General features: G+C 46.7%; 1 protein-coding gene across 1 annotated transcript in view; it reads right to left on the minus strand.

The window, feature by feature from the left end:
* The window catches only part of SLC39A6 (solute carrier family 39 member 6), a 408,063-nt gene that overhangs the window by 122,645 nt on the left and 261,865 nt on the right, over positions 1 to 23,553 (minus strand). Inside the window, exon 6 of the mRNA XM_078687710.1 lies at positions 2,477 to 2,857. Within this exon, the coding sequence (XP_078543836.1) occupies positions 2,477 to 2,857 (381 nt within the window). The remainder of the gene's footprint in view (positions 1 to 2,476; positions 2,858 to 23,553) is intronic.

A 23,553-nucleotide genomic window follows, 5' to 3' on the forward strand; every position in this document is an offset into this window, starting at 1 on the left:
AGGCTAAGGATGTAGGGGAATAATGGGGAGATCTGCATTGGACCCACTTTAGTTATGATGTGATGTTAGGGGATATTTATAGAGGGCACATACACCAACAGGTCTCTTGGCACTTTTATTTGTAATGGGTCTGAAACAATATCACATGCTTGGCCCATGGCTGTTAATTTGGTAGAAAGTAGTTCAACCTCCAAAACAGTCATAGCTTTCTCAACATTTAAAAGACCACCTCAGTGATGGCCTTCCTAGTCTCACATCACCTATAACGTTAAAAAGGCATTTTAAGGACTGGTTGTTTTTCCCATCCTTGAATACATCTACATCAGTGTGGAATTCCTATCCCTTAATGTCCAGGACATATTCATTTAGGGTCAAGGATAGGAAGCTTGCATGCTTATTTGGTCCCTGGACAAGAAGATTTAATCCACTGCTGCAACAACCCTTTGGCTGCCAGTTTATAATACCACATTACGGCCTTTTGACAGAGTATTGTCTGCCATTAAAGGTAAGATGTAAATACATATCGACAACTTGTTTAAACTTGTATACTTGTTTGATCAATACTAAAGTATTTACTATTTGAGAAATCACACTTGAAAATGCAGTGAGCTTTGGGTTCTGCTTCCATTTTGGGCAGTAGTTTCGGTATAAAAACTTGAACATTTGTGTAAAATGTATTATGAGGCTGTCTGTATTGCCTCAAGAGTGCACCCAGATTATATGCAAATACATGAAGCATGAAAGTTACATTGAATATTGTTTGCTTTCAAAGCATAATACATAATCTTTCCAACTTGGAAATAAGTGTTTTACTAAACTATTGAACATCTTTAATATAATTTCTCAGTAGCATCATTTAGTAACATGTTTGATGCAAGTCAATATTTAAAAGAAGATTAATAATGGAGAATCGGTCTAAATCCATTATGGGCAACTTGAAAATAAATTAAGGGCCCAATTCTCAAAGTCACAAAAGAGCAAATCATGTTCTTGCATGGTGCAGGTTTATGATTTTCAGGAATTCACGCCAATTTACAGAAGTAGCCTTGAAAATCATACTCTTAGCAAACATATGTGATTTCTGTTTACACATCATCAAATATACATAAGTAAAAATCTGGTATAGCAATTCCAAATTCACTCTCCCTACACTGCCTTTTTTCCCCATACTGCAAAAGGTTTTACTCCTACCTATGTCTGGAGTAGATGTCTACCCTGTTCCAATGCGGGAAGAGATTGGAGACGAGTTGCAAGTTGTGGGTGTGCAGAGACTCACAGGGCATTCCAATCCTGGATCTACAGTTTCTGACCTATATTCTTTTACCAGGCCTTGCATGTAGATTTACTGAAAGGTGGCAAAATCAGAGAGGATATTACTAGAGCTTTGATATAATGCAAATAATGCTATACTTTGTCACATACTGCATGGCGCCAAAAGGAACTGTGGCTGCTCAAAGGGTGCTGCTGTAGACATCAGAGGGTGAACAGACCCAAAGCAAAAGCATCTCTCCTAAACAAATAAAACCTCATCCTCTGGTCCTGGAGATTCTTCACTGATCCTTCAACTCATGGCCAGTAAGCAGAGGATATCGAGCAAAATCTTTGGAGGAGGTGAACGTGGTCACCTTCTCTTGCTCTCCCCTTTCTCTTTGGTTGGCGCAGATTACCAGTTGAGGCAGGCCGACAGACCCACACAAGCATGGTCAGGTCCTGCACGGCATCCTTTCCTTTTTTTAATGCAGCATGCCAATAGTGATTTCCCACAGACTGGGGAACAAGAGACCAGCATTCTGGTAGAATCCTCGGTCACTCCCACTTTTGGTCCCTTCTAGTCAGTCGAGTCGCTACGCTTCTCATGGAAGTCTTCTCCTGCTGGGGTATCTTCCACCCACTCTCTCAGCAGGTCAGATAGTGTTCAGTCCCGAGGCAGTCCAACAGGTCCTCCAGCAGCTCCTTGAAGACTTTCCAGGTAATATCTGGTCAAATACTATAGACCGACTGTCAGCGACAAGCTCTGGATCTCGATAATCCCTTTAGTAGTCGGCAGATACAATAAACCAATCCATTTCTTGCACATGGTGGAGGACAAATGTGAGCTCACATACATATATGTCTTAGACATGATCAATATGAAATACATTTTCTAATATTTAGACTTTGGGATTTTGAACCCTCATTGCATGGACGCCAGTCACACATGTTATTTCGTTATCAGACTGGAGTTAATTGGACTATGGGTAATCAGCACCTGGAGAGGAAGTCATACCCATGTAAAGACAAATGCAGATGAAAGCAACCCTCAACATTGCCATTAAGGTGAACAGGTACAGCAAACTATTTCAAACATTTCAGCTCAGTGTTTTGAGACCTGCAACTTGAATGTGGGGTAGTCCACTGATTTTATGATCTTGAACCGAGACAAATATGGTGTATTGTTTTGCTAATCACAGATATGCAATGATTGAGCAATACTCACCTATTGCTAGCCCATCACTGAAGTTGTGCAATCCATCACCCATTATCACCATCCAAGCCAAAGTGGTGATGCCAGCATCTTTCAATTCTTCCCGAGAGTAGCGCTGGCTATGACTATGAGGATGGTGGTTCTGATGATGATGATGGTGCAGAATATGATGATAGTCATGATGATGATGAAGGTGATCATCAGACTGGCCTAATGTGTCATGAAAGTGTGAATGGCATTTGTTTTCGCAACCTCTTGATACATATTCATTGTAGTTTTCCTCTACATGAGAGTGGGCAATCATGAATTCTTCCTCCTCTTCCTCCATTGCAATGGGCTGCTGCGCATGGAGTCTCAACTGATCTGGCATCTCCGTCGCTGGAAATCCTTCAGCTTTGAAAAAGAAGTAAACGATCAAGGTAAACAGGGGGACAAACATTATTAAAAATCAAACAATTGTACAAGCATATGAACACATCAAGATATGCAAAAGTATAATCCGCATTTTTAGTATTGAAACCACATTTTGGCAAATGCGACGGATGGCTTTGTGGGTGGAAGAGTCTATCCCACATCACCTTAAGTGTTGATGAATCTCGCAGACATGGTGTTAAGCCAAACCCGGACCCTAAGCTAATCAGAAGATTGTGCTTCATCAACACAGCATCAGCCAAAAAACATGTCTAGGACACACTGGAAGTATTAGTTGAATAAAATCAAATAGGAATATACTAATGTAAGGTAAAAAAAACCAACCACCCGTATACCATTATTGATGAGCTCATCAACAAGGCTAGAGAATTGCAGCACGGTGGTGGCATGGTACTTCAACTGTAGGCCACTGAGATGAATGGAAATTCAAGACCGGTACTTCTCCTTCAAGTAAACAGTTACACAGTGAGGCCTCAAAGCGAACCGTTTCTTCACCACAACTGCTATCTACCAACCTTCATGTTACAGTCCCACTTTCTTGGATTAATACTTGAGCTGGGAGGGCAACTACAATCCACTGCACAGAAGAACAGTATAATGAAAGATTTGAATGTGTGGGTGGGTAGTAAAATGGAAAAACTGTGTCAAAATTGATCAAAAATATTTATTTGTGAGGAGTTTGGCAAAGTTCCAGCTGCAAGCATAGGGGCTCTGTCCTTGTAAAAATGGCAGACAGGCAGGGCAGGTGAGGCGGATAGTGCCAGTTGCTTTTACATTCGGATGTGAAAGCCCCAGTTAAGAGATCTGTATTGAGTTTCTGAAGACTTTTCAATTTTAGTAACAAAAAAAGACTATCAGAGTTGGGTGACCAAAAGTCGAACTGTTATCCATCCAAGGACTGGTCTTCAAATCTGGAGTGGGTGATCAGGTCTGCCTTGTTGGATCTCGGTTAGAGTATAGATATGTTGATTGGAAATGGGGCATGTGGGTTATTCAGGTCCCGACATTACCGCACTATAAAGACATTGTAGAGTAATTTTACTGTTTTTCTCTGAGCCATGAGAAGAAAATGGAAGCTTCTGTGTGCGGTTTTAATGTTGGCTGGACTGCTTTTTAGAATTACATAGTCCGGCTGTTTAATTTTGCAATCATTTCAAGATCTATTTGCTAGGAACTCAGGAATAAGCAAGTTTACAATGGCAAAATCTTAAAAGAACCAAAACCCTGGTCAGTTCAATGCAGTATAATAACTTTAGTAGGGAGGTGAATAGGCAACAACATGAAGTGGACACAGGTACTTTTGACTCCATGAACATTTTGAGGCCAAAGGTTAGATTGGCATCAAACCATACTCCAAGATTCATTACTGCATGACTAGGAGTAGTTCCTCCGACAACTAAAACAGTAGGATAACATCTAAAGGAGTTCCATTCCTGAGACCTTCAAGCATTGGTAGTTATTTGTCACTAGAGATGCAAAGTTCCGAGATATTGGCAATGCCCTTAGTCTGGTCCTTTGAGCAGACATAACTGCAGTTAGTAGTCATCAGCATACATTTGGAACTGTAATAGGAACTGCAAAAGAACACTACTAAGTAATTGCGTAACTCAGAATAACATTTGAAACACTACAACATACAACAAACAACATACTAACTACATAGGGGCTAAATGTCCTGGTTACTGCCTGGTCACCTCTACATCCAGGAAATTCCTGTTGGTTTCCTCTCAACAGGTGCAACAATGCTCCTTCAAGAAAAGAAAATACCCTGGATGATGCTTTGGAATAAAGGGATTGAAACTCTGTAACACACTCAGACGACAGGTAGACACACTTTTCTGCAATTCAGGAAATCTTTAAAAAATGAATTGTTTTATGCAGGTCTCAAATAGAACCATCTGTACCAAGGAAGTGACTGAAGAAGGCCGGATATATATTCTTCCCTTACACCTAGCTAGACATCTAGGAAAGTGTTATTTACCCTCTAAGCATCGGTTGTGGCAAGTAGTGCTGTAGATTCACATGCTGTGCATACTCCTGCCATTTAGTGTTTGGCCATAAGTGTGAATTTTTTTTTTTTTCAAAGAATTCTTCTCGGGTCATGACGAGGTACTTTGACTCTACCTCTTTTTTCCAATGGGCATGGTCATCTGCGCCACTGTTAGATTGTTTTTTGAATGGCGGATAAAGATGGAGCTGGAGCAAAGAGATACAGGAGAGCGAGAGGTAGAGAAATACCAAAGAAAGAGAAGTAAGAAGGAATGAAATTGAAACAGCCAGAGGCATTCGGGGGAGTGTAAGAGCATGTGAATTTACGCAAACACAACAAGATGGACGGAGCGCTGAAACTTTTCAGACACTCAACCCCAGCTACATATCTGGGTTGAATTCATCATCGTTCTTTAGCTCACTTTGCCACCCCACTTCAGAGCATGTGAATTTACAGCACTACATACCGCGAACAGATGGTTACAGGGTAAGTAACATTTTCCATTTGAAGCGTGTGCGCCTGTAGTTACACATGCTGTGCAGAGTGTAAAACAGTCCTCCCATTAGCAATATATAGCCTGTGGATGTTGAAGAAGACTACAAAAGGGAACTAAGTACAGCCTGGTCAACACTGGCAGGCTAACACATCTACACAGTATGATTTTGTAAAAGTATGTGGTGGAGACCAAGTAGCTGTTTTACAAATGTCTGCTATGGGGATGTTCCCAAGCAAGCCCATAGAGTTCCCTTTCTTCCTAGTAGAGTGGGCTCTAGAAGGAGAAGGCAAAACCCCTATAGCTTTTGCATAACCGGTTGAGATTCATCCATCCATTTGGCTATGCAAATTATGATAAGGCCTTCCCCTTATACGTTCAGAAAAAGCAACAAACAGTTGTTAAGTTAAGTTTTTCATAAGGGCTTCGTTCGACTCACATACTACATTGAGGCTCATTTAACATCTAAGGTATGAAGAGCGCTCGTTTGGGTGAGCCACTTTTGCCTCTACCTTTGGTGCTATTCCCAGGGTAGGCATCCCTGAAGTAGCCTCTTGTGGAGGTTTGTTGGACTGGTTGATGTTGGAAAGACATGGAGGCTTCGGGAGAGGTGGACTTAGAGCCTCCACAATACGCTGAGAGGTGAAAGGGCCCACAAGGACTAGGCGTCTGTACGGTGTCCTTGGCCTTTGCCGCCTCCTTGTCTTTTTTACATTTTCTCCCACATCTCATCAACCTGGGGCCCACAGAGATTTTCCCTGTCAAAGGGCAGGTTGAGGAGATACTGTTGAGCATCTTGCATGAAGCCGAGACATGGAGTCTGCCTTGTCTGCAAAGGATCACGATAGAGTTGATGATGCAAGCGGCTGTGCCAGCAGCATCGAAGGCACACCTAATGGTGGAGTTGAGGATCAGCTTGCTTTCGGAGACCAGATCATGCCCTCTTTTATGGTTCTCCTCAGGGAGATGTTGGAGGAGCTCCTCCATTTGGTCTCAGGGGGCAGGGTCGTACATGGAAAGCAGGCCAATAGAGTTGGCGATTCGCCAATAATTAGCAGACTGCACCACAATGCACTTGCCACCAGCATTTATGCGTTTACTTTCTTTACTCGGCGGAGGGGCATCGTCAGTACCTTGTGTGTTTGCCCATTTATGGGAGGTATGCACCACCAGGAAAAAGGGGGAGCCTAACGTAGATGGCAGCTGAAGGAAAGCCTTGTATTTATGGACATTGGGTGATAACTCAAGCCTTAAACAGCTCTTTGAAAATATCAGGAGCGGGTTTGAGCATCCCTTTTAACATGGGCAGGTACTGAGTGGAATAATAAGCAGAGGAAAGAGTTTTGAAGAGGAAATTCTCTTGGACAGGTTTCTTGGGCATTTCCACACTGACATGCTGCAGCCCTATGAAAGACCTTGAGGCAAGACAGGCTCAGAAAGAGGACCGGTGGCTTTGTCTTGCTTCTTCCACTGCTTGATGATGGTGGGGGCTCTAGAGCTTTCTCGAAGTTGAGCAGTCTCAGACTTTGGCCTGTCTGGGGTGGATGACAATCTGTCTCTGGAAAGTGTGGAGTTCATCCTGCAGTTTCTGGAGGACTGGTTCGATTGACCGCCAATCTTCCCTTCGACACTGAATGTTTCAGTGCTGACCTGGGTTGCGACACCAATAGTTTCAGATCCGATGGGCAGTTTGGCGCCGAGTCGGGAGCAGGCTTTGCTGAGTGAGTAGGTTTCAAGGTTTCCTTCAACGTCAAACTTAAGCTGGGCATAAGGTGGCGAAGGCTAGGGTTGGTACTGACATGGCCTGAAGCCGGTCTCTGTAGGTCCACAGAGGCTGAATGCTCCATGTGGGGTTTTTTGAACTTCTTATCAGGCCGAATCCGGTTTGTGTACTCCGATAAGCCGTCTTTATCGCGAGTGAGCAGAACTTACCAAGAACAGAACTCCCTGCCTGTTTTGACCTATCAACGGCACCTGGATTGCCTGACGACCCTGCCTCCTGCACCTGCCTGGAGAGCCCTATTTGCGTGATTTACTGTTCGAACATCTACTATGTCCAGATCTGGTTTCTGAAATTCGTGGAGGTTATGTGCTGTCCTCTGCCTATCCTAATGGGAAAAACTCCTTAATTGGAAAGTTGTTGAGCAGTTCCTGCGCTACGTGAGTTGTGCTGCTGTCCCCCTCCCTTCCCCATTGTGCAGGCCGGACACCGAAACGCGCGTCGGCGCTTGAAGATTGTCCCGAAGTTATTTCATCTGGTCTCAACTCCATTTGAGACCCCATGGGACCTGAGTCATCATCACATCAGTTGGCAATTTGATTGTGTTGTGAGAAGGATGAATGAATGTTGTTGATGTATGTGTGTCTTTGTCTGATTTTGTGAAGGGATGTGTGGGACTTTGTGTGTGTGAGTGTCGTGATTATATATTTTGGACACATAATTAATTTTTCAACCTGATCTTTGAATTGAAAACTTGAAAAATAATAAAAATGAAATATTTTTTCTAAACATCGCTGTGGCCTTATGATGTAAAAAAACTATTTTGTTCTAGTGAGCTTCGGACTAACTCTATAAGTTGGGGACTCTATATGAGCCCGTATATTTATTAGACCTAGGCAGTATTTTTGTTTTTTGATTGTATCCATGTGGGGAGGAACCTTGGAACGGTGTCGGAGGGGAGCAGAAGCTGTAATCACGACCTACTGAGCCGGCAGGAGGTCTTCAATTTAGAGGTCAGAGCCTAGTCTGCAGCTGACAGCTCAGGGTCATGTTACCCCCTTGAGCCCTGGGTACCAAAGAGGTCCAGGGAGACTTGCGTTACATCTTGAGTTGACAAGCCTGCCCATCTCGAAAAATCTTTTTCATCCAGAATGACCAGCACGCATTTCAAGAGGACCGGCGCACTGGGGTGAGAGGCAAAGACTGCAGATCTAGAGGAGCTCAGCTTAGGGTTATTTTGTGCTACACCAACGGCAATATGAGAAAAGGCGTCCATTCCATCGAAGGCGAGGCATAGTGAGAGCAGACTGAGTGGAAGGGAAAGAGGTCCCAAAGGGCAAAGCCCCCACCGGGGAATAGGTCGACCGGATAGCCCCCTTGATGAAACTACAGGCGCTGACCCCATACGAGAAAGAGGAAGCACGATTGAATACAATACCGATGGAGGGAGAAGACCCATGAAGGCTGAAAAGAACATTGCAAAGGCAATCGATCCGGAGCACAGGTGTACACAAACAAGAGAAAACAATCTAATAATGGAGCCGATGACCATGCCCATTGCAAGCAAGAGATGGAGTCACAGTAACTTGTAATATGAGAGGAATTCTTTCAAGAAAAACTATGTGCACATACAGGCCCAACAATAGATGGCCGGAGTATGCACATCATGTGTACCTACAGCCACACATGCCTCGAACATACAGTTTTTATTGCAAGTTTCCCTACTGACCAAAGAGAAATGTCAGCACTCTAGAATTTTTTTTAAAGCTTTCTAAAAATGTGAAAAACCTGCAAGTCACCCACTTGTATTCTATGTGACCAGCTTTGTATGTCAACAGCAACCTAGGAGTGATTAAATAGAAAGAGACAATTTTGTTTAGGCTATTGTGCAGGGATGCTAACAGAAACATGTCAATCTGACATTGTTCTAAATCTATGTTCCCAAACAAAATTTGTAAGTGTTGCAGTGTGATGTTAATACTGCATGCAAGCCACCCAATCTATTCAGTGACAGCCTACAGGTGCTCCTGTGAGGAGCAGCAACAAGAAAAGTGTAATTTATATTTTTTATGCATTGCTGTGGGTGAAAGTTGTTCAAAGGTCCTCTAAACCTGCCACCAAAGAGGTAATTCATTTTTGTGATTTTTTTTCTCATTGCGATACATTTTCCCAAACCTGCTTGACAACAGCTGACTAATCCACCTCTATTGTACTTAATTTAAATCTTTAGAATCCATGTCCACTTTCCCCCTTCCCCGGTGCTTAACTTGAGCTGGTAGTGGCAGGGGGAGGGGGGGCACACCAGCTCTTACCTGATCTCAACATACTTTGATCCAGATGGCGAGAGAGAGAGAGAAACACAAAACGAGTAAAGGAGGAGGAATAGAAAGATGGAAAAAAACTGAGAAAGGAGGGATGAAAATGTGCCTTAAAGAGTGGGCTAAACAAGCAGGGAGTATCTGGTGGTGGATTAAAGAGGCATGTGTGAGAAGTTGGCCTGGCATATGCTGTCCACTATTCTAGTGGGCACCTTGCACCAGTCCAAACGACCCTTATTGAAGGTAGGTTTAAAGACAACCTATATAGAAAGCTATCCTAGTGGTAGCTGTGGGGAGCAGCCTTCAGGCTAAGTCTTGGAGGAATGTAAAGCATCTTGTTTTACCAGTATATAATCTCATGAATGACCAAAAGAAAGGTGAACCCATGCGTGGTAATGGTATTGCGTGGTAAAAAAATGCGTGGTAAAGGTTGTATACCCAGGTATATATATATAAAATATATGTATTTATTCTAAAAACATCCCACTAGTCTCTTTATGAGGCTAGAGGCAAAAGTATGTCCAGTAAACTTAATTAGCACACAGTAAATTAGCATAATATACGTTGAGCCCTAGGGGCGTACCAAACCATATATTAAGAAAGTGGTAGAAGAACCATGACTGACAGATACAAGGCCTAGAGCCTTTAGAACCACTGAGGCCACCAGGAACCACCCAAGGTAGTGACACAGGGGATCCACGAGGGACGCGTGCAGTGTCTAAACACAGCCGCGAATCACTATTAACTTCTATGGGGAAAGTCGCGGTTGGAAATTTAAAGGTTAAGGACACTGAGAAGAGGACTTGGAGCTACCCCCTTTAGAACTAGGAGGTTCTAGAGTCAACACCCACGGGAGCACTGGAGTACTCGAGTTACCTCACCCGGGGAAGCAGGGTGCACAGGTGTTTTTTCGTGTCGGATTTTGTCGGCGATTTCAATGGTGAGCTGCTGCAAAGTGCTGCTGGCAACCAAGTGGAAAGTGTCCGGGTAGATCGGAGATGTGAAGAACCTGAAAGCAGAGGGGACAGAGTCTGGGTCACTTGTCAGTGACCAGGAAGGCGATGAACGGATGCCCACCTGATTGTCAGGTGATTTCAGGTGAAGCTTGACTCTTCAGCCACGAGGACCAGGAGGCGTCGACGACGACCAGGTGCTGGATTCGAGCTGTCCCACAAAGGATGTCGAGTGCTGCGGTTTCGGTTTCCAGATTGGACCCAACAAGCCTTGGCAACAGCAACCCACGCAGAAAGCATAGATTGGCTTCGGTGCAGACCAGCAAGGTCTGAGGGACTCACCCTTTGGAGGGGAGTCAGGGCACGTCTGGAGCAACCAGGGAAGCCCAAGGAAAAGATGAGTTACCTTTGTGGGGACCCACCAGCCGACGGACTAAGGATCGCAAAGGGGCCTTGAGCAGAAATGCTAGAAGCGGGCTCACGGAAAACTCGTGGAGTATAGGCCCACAATCTTCGGTGTAGATGGTGCTCGGGGCTTGGACTACAAGCACCCCAATGCAGAACTTTGGGAAAGCTCGGGAAGTGGATGCACTAGCAAATGTGCACGTGCCCAGGAGTTCCGGTCCCACGTCACTTGTGAGGGCTGCGGGTCTCCGCTTTGCTGGGATCTCGTGTCGGCCTCTGAGAAGTCTGGAAGTCCGTGTCCTGAGTCGCAAATACTTCGGGGTACGGCGGGAGCCTTGGAAATGCAGACCAGCAAGATGTTTCTTTAGTGCCTATTTGAACAGGGGAGTCACTCCTTGACCCCAATGGAGATTCTTCCGTCTTCAACTCGTGTAGAATGCCGAAGTTCCAGGATATATGCTGCAGAGTTTCGTCCAGGTGTAATCTGAAGTCCTAAGGACTGGGGTCCCATACTTATACTAAGTTAGGGAGTTGGATATACTCTGGGGACCCACCTATGGGAGGATCTAGGGAGGGGGGTGGCTACACCCGTTTCCCTTTGTCCAGTTTTGCGCCAAAGCAGGGGCTAAGTGCCACTGCAACCGGTTTGAACTGGGGTATGCAAAGGGACACCAAATGTGCCCCCAGCACTGTCTGAAAAGCCCCAATAAACTAAAGCCTGTCTGGGAGGTGGTTACACCTCCCTGTGACAGGAAACCTATTGTCCAGGCCTCCCCTGCCAGAGTTTCGTCCAGCAGGAGGTCAGACTTGTGTCTGTGGCTGCAGCATCCATTTTGTGATGCTGGGGCTCTTTTAAACTATTACCGGTTAGGTCAGTGTGTACATGTCTCTCTCCCTCTAGAAGAGTGGAATTCTACCCCTGCCACCAGGACTGGCGGGGGGCGGGGGGAGGGGGATAGGATTCCAAAGTGTTTGACACCAAACACAACATGTTTTCATGCAGCCATTCCAAAGTTAGCATTTACCGCAAGGTTAGAATACACTTAAGAGTATATGGTCTGGTTTCATCACAGAACAGCCTCAGAGAATAAGCTCTGAAAGCTGCAGAGGGGTCCTGCTCATGCATGGGCACCTTCTCACACAAAACCAAGCACTCTGCCTTCAGGATTGAGAAGGCCTGCCATAGGATTGACTTATAACTTTATATGTGTCAGTAATTAAAGGTAGATATAGATAACCTATATCTCAGTAAGGGGTGCATGCATCACCTTACCCAGTCTGCAGTAGCAGACTTGTGGTGCCATTTTGGAAGGCTTCCCGGGGGTGGCATAATACATACTTCAGCCCCTGGTAGGCCTATGGGTACCTATGCCCTTAGTACCTAAGGTACCATATACTAGGGACTCACACGGGTAACCCAGTAACCAATCTGGAGTGTCCCTAATGTACATGCAATCATTTTAGAGAGGGAGCAGCTAGGCTGGGGTCCTGGTTAGCAGGGCCCCAGCCAGACTAAAATCAAGAAACAGTGAAACACCAGAAAAAAGTGGGGGTAACCATAGCAAGCAGATCCTACTCTCCTACAGCATTAAGTGGAATCAATAACATGAAGCCTTGGAAGTTCAGCACCCAGACCTTCGAGACAGCTGATCGCCAGCTTATGGGAAAAACTTTGGGTCTCAGCACTTATTCTTTTACAAATTAGGCAGTGCACTTCCCATTCCAATATTCCAACAGTATTTCAAAAACATAGGAATGGGAAGCTCAGAAGTGCGGGCTCATACAGTGCTTTCTTTTAAGGGTATTAGCAACTATGATGCAATAAAAGGAACGGTGATCAGAAAGGCCTGCCGTCCAGATATATAAGCCCTGAATGCTCACTGTGTTCTTCTTTAAAGACAATATCCTCTGACTCTAAAACACCCCAACCCACAGAAGAGGGTTTGTCGAATGCAATCAATGATTCACTATGTCCAGCCGGACATTTTTAGATTTAATAATTAAAGGTGAGTACTAGAGTTCAAGACAGAGCGCAATAGAGTGGGACACAATCCTATATCCTTCAAGGTTCACAACATAAAGACAATAACAATTAAACAAAACATTTTCAGGCAAAACAGAGGAGCTTAACGCCGATACAAGGATCGTGAGGGCAAGCTTTTTAGAGAAGTAGACAGTAATACACAGGCTTTAACAAATGTGTTTAACATGCATACTGTCTAAAAGAGTCGACGATCTATACAGAGATTGAATATGCTACTTACCAGTATGCATCTGTTCTTGGCATGTAGGGCTGCTAAATTCACATCTTAGCATTAGATCGCCGCCTAGTGTTGGGTCCGGATGATCGCACATTGTTGTCCTGGAAGAGTCTTCGAAGTATCCTGAGATAGGTGGCTCCTCCCCTGGACTACAGTGCGCATGGGCATCGGCTCCATCCCCAGATTGTTTTTCGCCATTGTGGCAGGAGATGGAGTGAAAAGTGTAAAGGATGTCCATGCTAATGACTGAATACAATAGTATATCTGCAGCTGCAACAGGCACCGGGGAGGAGGGTGGGCGATATGAATGTTAGCAGCCCTACATGCCAAGAACAGATGCATACTGGTAAGTAGCATATTCAGTTCGAGGCATGTGGGCTGCTAAATTCACATCTTAGCATAGAATACATAGCAGTCCCTCCATCAGCGGCGGTTGCCCGTGCCAGCTGCAGAAACCTGAAAGAGTGTCTTGAGAACAGCCTGTCCTACAGCAGCTTGCTGCTTGGAATGCACATCAACACAGTAGTGTTTTGTAAAGGTATGTGGTGTAACCCACGTGGCTGCTCTGCAAATGTCCTCTAAAGGAATGTTCCCTAGGAAAGTCATGGATGCCCCCAATTTGCGTGTGGAGTGCGCCCTTGGGGGTATCGTTAGAGTGCGCTTGGCCTTTTGATAACATATTTGGATGCACTTAACAATCCACCTGGCTATTCCTGCTTTGGAAATAGGGTTGCCTTTGTGTTGTGGTGCGAAGGCAACAAAAAGTTGTTTTGTCTTTCTAAAGGGTTGTGTCCTGTCTATGTAGTACATCAACGCCCTCCGTACATCTAAGGTATGGAGCATTCTTTCCGCTACCGTTTGTGGGTTTTGGAAGAATGCCGGCAAGTCAATAGTTTGGTTGAGATGAAACTGTGACACCACCTTTGTAAGGAATTTGGGGTTAGTGCGTAGCACTACCCTATTTGGATGAATCTGAATGAAAGGCTCTTGGATTGTGAGCGCTTGTAGCTCACTAACACGCCTCAGTGACGTAATAGCTATTAGGAAAGCTACTTTCCACGTTAGGAACTGGAGTTCACACGAGTGCAGTGGCTCAAAAGGTGGTCCCATCAGTCTGGTGAGGACCACATTGAGGTTCCACACCGGAGCTGGTGGTGTTCTTGGGGGAATGACTCGTTTCAGACCTTCAAGGAAAGCTTTAATGGCAGGCACTCTGAAGACAGAGAGATGCTGCCTGTTCTGAAGATAAGCCGCTATGGCGGATAGATGTATCCGAATGGAAGTGTACGCTAGATTGCACTTGTAAAGATGCAACAGATAGCAAATGATGTTAGGGATAGATGCATCTAGCGGGTTGATGTCATTGGCTGTACAGTAAATGACAAAACGCTTCCATTTCGCAGCATAGCATGCTCTGGTAGTTGGCTTCCTTGCCTCCTTGATGATGTCCATGCATTCCGGAGGTAGGTTAAGGTATCCAAACTCTAGGACTTCAGGAGCCAGATCGCCAGGTTGAGCTGTTGCGGATCTGGATGCTGAATTTCTCCATGGTTCTGCGTCAAAAGTCTGGGCGCGAGGCGCAGTCTTTGGTGCGGCACCACCGAGAGTTCGAGGAACGTGGTGTACCATGCTTGGCGCGCCCACGTTGGAGCAACTAGGATGAGAGTCATCGCGTGCTGCCTTAGCTTTCTTGCCACCAGCGGTATCAGAGGGGCTGGCGGAAAAGCGTACGCAAATTTGCCTGACCAGTTCATCAATATCGCATTCCCCTGCGACTGTGGGTGAGGGAACCTGGCGGCAAAGTGTTGGCATTTTGCGTTTTCTTTTGTGGCAAACAGGTCTATCTCCGGATGACCCCACTGCTGGAAGTACGGGTGGAGGACAGATGGGTGTATCTCCCACTCGTGCATTTGATGGCTGTACCTGCTGAGCAGATCCGCCATCTGATTGTCCTTTCCCGGGAGGTGTTCTGCCATGAGGAAAATGTTCCTCTGAATGGCCCACTTCCACATGCTCTGAGCCAGATGAGACAGCTGTGGCGAGTGGGTGCCTCCCTGCTTTTGAATGTAGTACATCGCGGTCATGTTGTCCGTCCGGACTAACACCACCTTGTTGCACAGATGTACAATGAAGGACTTGATCGCCATGAAGATTGCCATCAGTTCCAGATAATTGATGTGCATCCTCTGTTGTTGCGTCGTCCATAGTCCCTGCACTGTGTAAGTGAGCAGATGAGCTCCCCATCCCTGGAGAGATGCGTCCGTTGTCAGGATAATCTGTGGCACTGGCTCTTGGAACAGTCGGCCCTTGCAAAGGTTGTGTGGAGTCCACCAATGCAGAGAGTCGTATGCCCGACTGGTAACCAACACTAGGTCTGTCAATTGTCCCTGAGCCTGTGTCCACTGATTTGCTAAGCACTCCTGGAGCGGGCGCATATGTAACCGTGCGTGAGGGACTATGAAGATGCAGGAGGCCATCATGCCAATCAACTGCATGAACACTCTCGCTGGAAGCGAGTGTTGTGGTCTGAACTTCTGGATTAGAGACTGCATGCTGTCTATCCTGACTTTGTTTGGTTGAGCCATGGCCGTCAGGGCATTGATCGTCGCACCTAGAAACTGCCGGACATGTGCCGGCTGAAGATGCGACTTCGGGTAGTTCAACGAGAAACCTAGATTGTGAAGGAGGTGAATGGTGGTCGACATGTCCGCGGCGCACTGTTGTTCCGACTTGGCTTGAACGAGCCAGTCGTCCAGGTAGGGGTAGACATGGATGTTCTGCCTCCTGAGGTGCGCTGCTACTGTCGCCAGACACTTGGTAAACACCCTTGGGGCTGTGGTGACTCCGAAGGGTAGGACCTTGAACTGGTAATGCTTGCCTTGAATAGTGAACCTGAGGTATTTCCTGTGGGACGGGTGTAGTGGAATGTGGAAATAAGCATCCTTGAGATCTAAGGTTGCTAAGAAGTCCCCTTGGTTTAACAAGGGAAGAATCTGTTGCAGTGTAAGCATATGGAAATGTTCTGATAGTATGTACAGGTTGAGGGGACGTAGATCTAGAATGGGTCTGAGAGATCCGTCCTTCTTTGGAATAAGGAAGTACAGGGAATATACCCCTGTGCCTTCCTCTCCCACCGGCACGAGCTCGATTGCGCCTTTGTGCAGCATCGCCACTACTTCCTGCTGCAATAAGTGCAAGTGCTCTGCGGACATAGGCCTTTGCCTTGGCGGAATGTTGGGTGGAGTGGATTTCAACTCTAGGCAATAACCATACTGGACTAGTTGTCGCACCCACCTGTCTGTGGTGATGTTTATCCAGACGGGCAGGAACTGCTGCAGTCTCCCCCCGACAGGTGTTAAGTGGTCGGGGGGCAGTGACAGAGAGTCACTGTTTGCTTGGGGTAGAGGAGCGGGAGTTGTTGTTTCCTCTGCCGCGACCTCTGTTGCTGTTATTTCTGTAACCTCCCTTGTTCTGTTTTGTGAACGAGGATTGTGCTCCACCTCTTGAGAATTGCGATTGTTGACCCATTTGTCCTCTGGTGACTCCACGTGCACCTGAGCGACGAAAATTATTGCCACGAAACTGTTGTGATTGTAGGGCCCCCATGCAGTTTCTGTGTCCTTCTTTATCTTTTCGAGGGTGGTGTCAACATCTGGACCAAACAGTCTATCAGGATTGACTGGCTGATTAAGTATGGTTGTCTGAATATCAGGTTTAAACCCTGATATGCGGAGCCAAGCTTGTCGTCTCAGCATGACGCTAGTGTTGATCGCCCTAGCTGCTGTGTCTGCGGCGTCAAGTGCACACTTGATGGCTGCGTTGGAGATCAGTTTCCCTTCCTCGATAAGCAGTTTGGTGCCCTCTTGAAACTTAGGAGGCAGGTGTTGTACAATCTGCTCTAGGGTGTCGTAATGCGCCCTATCGTAACGTGCTAAGAGTGCTTGTGTATTTGCAATACGCCAAAAGTTGGCAGCTTGTGCCGCCACTCTTTTGCCCCCTGCCTCTAGCACTTTGGACTCCTTGTCTGGGGGAGGAGCTTCACCCGTCGTCTGGGAGTTGGCCCGTTTTCTGGCATTTGCGACCACAAGAGAGTCCAGTGGCAACTGTCCCCGAATGTATGCAGGGTCTGCAGGTGCTGGTCTGTACTTTTTCTCGATACGTGGATTGACCACTCTCACTCTGGTAGGTTCTTTAAGGATGTCAGCTGCATGCTTGAGGACTCCCTTGAGCATAGGCAGCGTTTTCACAGTTCTTTCAGAGACTGAAAAAGTGTCAAAGAGAAAATCCTCTTCCACTGGGTCAGCATGCATGTCCACATCATGATTAGCAGCTGCCCTCTCAATGAGTGCATGAAATCCTGCAGAATCCTCTGTTGGGGATGCCCGTGCACTGAAAGGTTGTGGGTCTTGCCCCACACTTTGGGTGCCTTGGTCACCAATGTCATCATATGCATCAGGATGTGCATCTGGTTCATTGATGGGGAAGGTGTATTGGTCATCCTCATCATATCCCTCACCCTCAGAGTGTTCTGGTGAGGGAGTAGGGCTTCTTCTTGGAGGAGGCTGGATAGGTTCTATGAGGTTAGAAACGTCCTGAGGAACCCTTTTCTTCTTTAGTGGGATGACATAGGAGTCCAGAGGCTCTGAAGTGATCCTCCTTTTGTATAGGGTTAATTTGCCTGTGTTGGCGTCGATGAAATGCTCACAATCGTCCTCTGATTCGAGTTCTCGACCTGAAGGTACCCCTGCCGTAGAAGAATCCGACGTCTTTGGCGTCGATTTCGTAGAAAAGGCCTTCGGAGCCTCTTTCGGCGGCAGAAGGAAGAGAAGCTTACTCTTAGGCTTTGCCGGAGTGTCCTTCGGCGTCTGAGGCGACGGCAACGGAGCCGACGTAGCAGCGGCCCTTTCCCTGATTCTCTGTAGCGAAGCGGCGATGGGGACGCTTCACTTACAGTGGCTTTCGGCGCTGACGAGGATGTTTTGACCTTCCCCTCGGATCCGACGTCATGGTGGCCTTTTTGAGTCTTGGACGCCGATGCAGTCGCCGCCGACCCAGAGTCCTTGGATCGATGCGCAGATGTGCCAGCCGTCGATCCGTGCGCTTGTGTCGCCTCCGTCTCCACTACGCGACCGACTAACGGAGTCCCAGTCGGAACCGGAGCCGTGCCGCTGGCCTTGGCGTGCTTAGACGGTGTTGCAGCGGTTGATCCGTGCCGACCACCCTTTTTAGAGGATCCCTCCTCTGGCGCCGATTTTGACCCTGCGGAATCGACCGACTTCTTCGACTTCTGTGGACCGGAGGTCGACGGAGCCGATGCGGCGGAGGGTGCAGTAGTTTTCTGTGGGCCGGCCGCCATTTTAGGGACGCTCGAGTCCATAAGTTTCGGTTTCGTTTTCGGGTCGGCCATTTTAGGTGTAGTCGATACCGTAGGTTTCGGTTTCGATCCGGCCTGCCCAGCAAGTATGTCCGTGGCCGGGCCTGAAGGCGGGGCCGTGGCTTGCGGTACGGGGTCTTGGGTAAGGCCAACTGGCGATCCCGTGACCCGATCGTGTTCTTCGAAACCTTCGGGGCATAGCTCGTCCCCCGAGCTATCTGCCGCGGCCCCATAAATCTCTTCGACGTCCCCTACCTCGTCGACGTATTCAAGGCCTTGACCCACGACTCCGTCGTCGTCTACCGGATCCGCCTCGACCTCCGTTTCGGGTGGGGATATTTGGAGATGATGACCCTGTTCATCTTCATCTTGGTCGCCGAAGATGTTTTCTGGATCCGGGGCCGCTTGTCTGGCCTCCAGGCGCACCGCGCGCCGAAGCTTGAGAGTCTTTTTAGACCTGAATTGCGCGCAAGCTTTGCACTTGCCGTCGTCATGGTCCGGTGAAAGGCATTTGTTACAGACCGGGTGCAGGTCTATATGTGGGTACTTGGACCCACAGAGCGGACAGTACTTAAACGGACTCCGCTCCATGCTGGAAAGTTGTTGTCGCGTCGTGATGAGAAGGCCTCGATGTCCGAAGAGTGAAAAAACTCCGCTGAATCCGACTCCAAGAGTCGGAAGAACTCGAGACTGTGCGCAAACAATACCGACGCTATAAATACAAGGCCTTTTGGCCTTAAAAAGTTAGTTTTACTCTGTTTCGACAGAGAGAAGTCGAGACAGGGAAATTAAGCACGCCTGAAAATTACACTGCCTGTTTGGTGAGTGCAAGGTCTGACGCTCCAAGGGTTATGGGAGTAGTACGGGTGCGCTAACTAGCTTAGTTATGGTCGGAACCCATATTAAATGATAGAGGCACAAAGTAAATTAACCGGTGCCTTCCGCTGTAAAGCAGGCGTCCGTGACGGCAGGCCAGGCGGGCACGAAATTTGAGGCTCCGGGCCAGCCGCAAGGGGAACCGCGATATCAGCTGAGGAGCGTGAAACGCTGCTGCCAGAATCGGCGGGATGGGGAGGGGGATCGCTGCTCCCAGAATCGGCGGTCGACTGTAAAGCAGCACCCCTCTACAAGCAGTGGCTAGAGTGTGGATGATGCAGATGCCTAAAATAGTACCCGAGGACCATCTGGCTACCCAGTGCCTATTGTCTGGTTAGGATATCCATATAATAATGGTTGGTAAAAACATGTGGGGTTGATCGAGTGGTTGTTTTGCATGTGTCAGCTATTGGAATGTTTCCTAAAATGCCTTTGTTACTGCTTTTTTGTGTGTGAAGGGTTCTCTGGGAGTAACAAGGAGGGGCTTTTGGCTTTATGATAGCAAGTTTGGATGCACTTGCTATTCATCTGACAGCGGTTTTTAAGAGGTGCAATTTTTTGGGGATGCAATTTTTTGGGGATGCAGTAATGGACAAATCTTTTCCACTTTGACTAACAGCTGGCTCGTGTGGTAGGCCTGCAGGAAAATCCTTATATTGAGCTGTTTGGGGTCTGGATGGGTTCTTTGGTCTCAACCCCTGGTGAGAAGGTCCGGCCTGTTGCGAAGTCACTTGTGGGGGCTGACTGATATCTCAAGTAGTGTGGAGTATCAGGGCTGTCATGCCCAGTTGGGGGTTACCATGATGAGCGTCAGAGGTTTTCCACATCTTCGGGACAATGAATGGAAGGAGTGGGAGAGACAAAAAAGTGTAAGCCAAGATCCCTGACCAGTTCATCCATAGTGCATCGCCAATGGACTGAGGGGGCGGGTACTTGGAGGTACATTTTGGGCATTTTGTGTTTTTCGGTCCGGTGAACAGGTCTAACAAGTGTGCTCCTGCGCTGGAAATAGTGGAATAGGGCTTGCAGCTGGAGTTCCCACATGTGGACTTCTTGATGCGCTCTGCTGAGCAGGTCAGCCAAGTTGTTGTCTTGCCCCAGAAGGTACTCCACCATTATGGTGAATATGGTGGCAGTAATGACAGGGGGATTGAGTGAGTTTTGCCCTGTTTTTTGGAGGTAATACTTGGCTATTTTGTATTAGGACTACATTGCCCTGAATGTTGGTAAGGGAGGCTTTCAAGGCAAGACATATGGCAAGGAACTTAATGTGGTTCACCTAGTCATGAAGAGCCACACAGCTTGTATGGTCCTGCGTTCATATGCGCTTCTCATCCGACTTGAGAGATGTCCTTTAAGACCCGTTTCAGTGGCGACTCAAAAGGGGAGTACCCTGAGCTTGTAGAGATTACTACTTACCAAGAAGCGGCGGTAGTGCCAGTATGCGGGATAGAGGGGGGTGTGGTAGTAGGAGTCCTTGAGGTCCAGGGGTGCAGTGCAATCACTTTTCTGCAGAAGAGGTATAGCATTATGGATAGTTACCATATGAAAGTGTTCGGACAGGATGTAGCAATTAGTGGCCTGAGGTCCAACTTGGGCCTGAGGAAGCCATCCTTCTTGGGGATGAAAAAAGTAAAGTCTCTAGCTCCGCTGACAAGCGGGTACTGGCTCTACGGCCCACCACATATGTAATGGGTCTAAGGTTAAGGTAGTAGGAACAGGTCAGAAAAGATAAAGCAGACCTAATGCGGTATTCAAGATGGCACTGATTCACTCACCCATAATTGCGGGGACAGAAGTCCAGGCACACACAAACCATTTGGCTTGTGGAATTAAAGGATAGAAGAGCTAGCGCCTAGGAGAAAGGAACAGTCAAGACATTTCCAGAGTGTTTGCTCCTACTGTTCTAGCTTGTCGAGCATGCATGCTTTCCCTCCGCCAAAAAGTGCTCTTCAGTGCCATGAAACTGCCTGTGTTAAACAGGATTCTGAAAATACACAAGATAAAATATATAATAGCACTTGTTCTTTCATTCATCACACCGTCAATCTCTTCTCACATTATTCAAACCAAATGTGCTCCAAAGTCTGAAAACTAAGTGTGCTTCACAATAAGTCTTGGTGGCAGGATCCCATGTTCGGAATCCAGGGTTTTCGTTTGACAACCTAATGCTTTTGACGTGGATCACAACTGCACTAAAAACAGGAAGACAATGATTTGCCAAAGAAAAGCACAGGGCTGAAAACCTGATGTTCTGGCATGGGCCAATACGCAAGCTTAAAATACAAAAGTTTAAAATTGAGCCACCGTCACTGCGGTCTTAATTGCGCGACATACATCTCGGCTGCCCTCAAACTAAAAACGGGGGAAATCCACATTACAGAAAACTGGCTACAGGCTGTCAAAATAGAGAACTGGGTGCGAAATGTAAATCAGCCATCATTTCTAATCAACCTATATATCAAGCCAGACTCAAAACTAAGGCTGCTGCAGTGAAGGTTCTGGGGCTCTGGAAGAGGTAATTACCAAATTACTGACAAGGAATGAAGCACACCATATTTTTCTTGAAAATGTGTTTATTCAGTTTTCAAGACAATACAAACACAAATAGTGCAGGTCATCGCACTATTAACATGTGCTTCATAGGGGTGGCATATCAAATTATATTTCAGAAGTGGACCAACTAGTAGTGGAGGGAGTGGGCAAGTGCACCCGCGAAAGCTGCAATTGCCCAACTAGTCCAGTCCCAGATTTTGCTATCTCAGAGACTGCGTCTTCCCTCTCAGTTCCAGTCAAGCCTGAGCTGTGTCGTTATGTTATGTTATGATTTTATTTATATAGCGCACGGCTACTCAACAAGAGTGTCCCGGCGCTTTAGAGAGCAGCTCAACGGTTTAAAAAACATAACAGAGAACAAACAAGGAAAATCAGAAAGTGAGGTGCAAAAGAATTGTCGTGTCCAATCAATGTATCCAGCATGGTACCCCAGTACTCGAGGTCCCTTTTGCGTGTTCATCAGTGCATACCTTCAGAAACCGGCACTCCCCTGCTGCTGCCCATTCCAAAATGTCAGCTCTCTATTTAGGCAGAGTCGGTGGGTTGAGGCTGTCAGAGTAAATGACAATGCGCTGTTATAGCACTAAGCCCAATTGAGCAAACTTGTACCTCATTTTACTCCCCAATTTGGGGAGCGACAGTAGCCCCAATAGACAGTGTTGGGGGGTAAGTTCCACCACAACTTTCGTTACTCTGACGACCTCCCATTGTATCCCACCCCAAAACAACAGCAACTGCGTAAAGTCCTATGCAACGTGGCCGAAATCTGCTGGGGTCACACCACACCTGGCACAACTCGCCGGGTGTATCGGGTAAGTCCTGTGCAAGCGCTTGCAAGTCAAATATGCCCTATGGAGAAAGCAAAGTTGTGCCAACTTAAATTGGGTGTTGCTGCTACTTTCAGCACCTGCACAAGAGCTCTATTACACTCCCCATCTGTAGGCAGGGACACCAGCTCTCTACCCCAAGTGACACGTTTTAGCGCTGTATTCGACTGCCTATCATTTTTTAAGACTGTATTCAGCCGGAAAATTATGCCTTTAAAGGAGCCTGGATCTAAAATCACCTACAGGACGTGGGATTACTCCGGCTCCTCCCAGAAGGAGGTCCAGATTTCACAGACCTGTGTGAGATATGCTTGCATATTGCCAAAATTATCTCAGATCGATATTGTAGTGCGTTTTAACCTCCTCCACGGGCACACAAGTACCATTTAGAAACATCTCCCGCCTTCATAGAGTCACAGATATATATATATATATATATATATATGGAGAAAGCAAAGTTGCGCCAACTTAAATTGGGTGTTGCTGCTACTTTCAGCACCTGCACAAGAGCTCTATTACACTCCCCATCTGTAGGCAGGGACACCAGCTCTCTACCCCAAGTGACACGTATATATATATATATATATATATATATATATATATATATATATATATATATATCTATATATATAAATAAAAGGTTGCAGTCACCAGATCGGTAGAAGCCAGGTATAGGGTGACTACTTTAAAACATTTGTGACTGCCTTTTCCCACACCTGGGCCACCTGATGAATAATAAACAGAGTTCCCTCTGGTAGCCTACTACCACTTATCAACAACTTGAGACGGTCAGACACCTCAGTGGATCCATCAAGTAATTCCTTCTCCCAGTTAGGTCCATCATCACACCATGTTGCTGCATATTGTAAGAGACCTGCTAAATA

Source organism: Lissotriton helveticus, chromosome 4_1 (genome assembly GCF_964261635.1).
Source record: "Lissotriton helveticus chromosome 4_1, aLisHel1.1, whole genome shotgun sequence".
NCBI lineage: Eukaryota > Metazoa > Chordata > Amphibia > Caudata > Salamandridae > Lissotriton > Lissotriton helveticus.